We start from the raw sequence: 1,869 nt of genomic DNA on the forward strand, positions 1-1,869 counted from the left end.
AGAGATACATAGGGACATATAGGGGGATATAGGGACATATAGGGACACATAGGGACATATAGGGACACACAGAGATACATAGGGACATATAGAGACCCCATAGGGACATATAGGGACACATAGAGATACATAGGGACACATAGGGACACATAGCGACATATAGAGATACATAGAGACCCCATAGAGACACATTGGGATACATAGAGACCCCATAGGGACACATAGAGCCCCATAACCAACCCATAGAACCCCACACAGACCCATAGGGACACATAGAGACCCATAGAGACATATAGGGACATATAGGGACCCCATAGGGACATATAGGGACACATAGAGACACATAGGGACACATAGAGACCCCGGAAAAACCCCATAGAGACATATAGGGACATATAGGGACACATAGAGACCCATAGGGACCCATAGGGACCCATAGAGCTCCATAGGGACCCATAGAGACCCCATAGAGACCCCATAGAGACCCATAGAAACCCATAGAGCCCCATAGGGACCCATAGAGACCCATAGGGACCCATAGTCGCCCCATAGAGACCCATAGGGACCCATAGAGCCCCATAGGGACCCATAGCCCCCACAGAGACCCATAGAGCCCCATAGAGACCCATAGGGACCCATAGGGACCCATTGAGCCCCATAGGGACCCATAGAGACCCATAGCCCCCACAGAGACCCATAGAGCCCCATAGAGACCCATAGAGATCCATAGGGACCCATAGCCCCCATAGAGACCCATAGAAACCCATAGGGACCCATAGAGCCCCATAGCCCCCATAGAGACCCATAGGGACCCATAGAGACCCCATAGAGACCCATAGTCCCCCATAGAGCCCCATAGGGACCCATAGAGACCCCATAGCCCCCCATAGAGCTCCATAGACCCCATAGGGACCCCATAGCACCCCATAGGGACCCATAGAGACCCATAGGGACCCCATAGAGCGCCATAGACACCCCATAGCCCCCCATAGAGCCCCATATAGCCCCATAGTCGCCCCATAGAGCCCCATAGGGATCCGTAGAGACCCATAGAGACCCACAGAGACCCATAGACAACCCAAGAGCCCTATAGACACCCCATAGAGTCCCATAGTCCCCCATAGAGTCCCATAGATACCCATAGAGGCCCACAGAGACCCATAGGGACCCATAGGGATCCATAGAGACCCATAGAGACCCATTGGGACCCATAGAAACCCACAGAGACCCATAGGGACCTATAGCCCCCATAGCCCCCATAGAGCCCCATTGATCGCTGACCACGTGATCCGCCCCCAGCTCGTTCCTCAGCCGCTCCCGAATCGCTTCGGCGCTCAGCTCCACATCCGACATGGCGGCACTTCCGGCTTCTTCCCGTCACCTCAGCCAATCAGAATCGAGGGGAGGCGGGACTTCCGTTGTTTAGCCGGAAATGGCCTTGAAAGAGCGCGGGCGGTTGTGGGTAACGAGGCGGAAGTGCGTCCTATGGGAGAAACCGGAAGTGAGAGGGACTTCCGGGATGGATCAAGGCTGAGTCACGTGGGACGGAGCTCACGTGATTTTGGCCTCAGCCGGCCAAGATGGCGGACAGCGAAGGGGGAGGTGAGACCCCATAGTGGGATATGGGGGATATAGGGGATATATGGGGGAGAAATGGGGTCATATGGGGGATATATGGGGCCATATTGGGGGATATAGGGGACATATGGGAGGATATGGGGGGATATATGGGTGATATAGGATATATAAGGTTATATGGGGGATATGGGGAAATATAGGGGATATATGGGGTCATATGGGGGGATATAGGGGATATGGGGGGATATATGGGGATATATGAGGTCATATGGGGGATATATGGGGTCATAT

General features: G+C 53.6%; 1 protein-coding gene across 1 annotated transcript in view; it reads right to left on the reverse strand.

The window, feature by feature from the left end:
- The window catches only part of BOLA2B (bolA family member 2B), a 13,721-nt gene extending 12,308 nt beyond the window's left edge, over nucleotides 1-1,413 (reverse strand). The window contains exon 1 of the mRNA XM_015850805.2: nucleotides 1,282-1,413. Coding sequence (XP_015706291.1) covers nucleotides 1,282-1,353 — 72 coding nt within the window. The 5' untranslated portion in view covers nucleotides 1,354-1,413. The remainder of the gene's footprint in view (nucleotides 1-1,281) is intronic.
- Between the last annotated feature and the right edge of the window lie 456 nt (nucleotides 1,414-1,869).

Source organism: Coturnix japonica, unplaced genomic scaffold, assembly GCF_001577835.2.
Source record: "Coturnix japonica isolate 7356 unplaced genomic scaffold, Coturnix japonica 2.1 chrUnrandom540, whole genome shotgun sequence".
NCBI classification, from domain to species: Eukaryota; Metazoa; Chordata; class Aves; order Galliformes; family Phasianidae; genus Coturnix; species Coturnix japonica.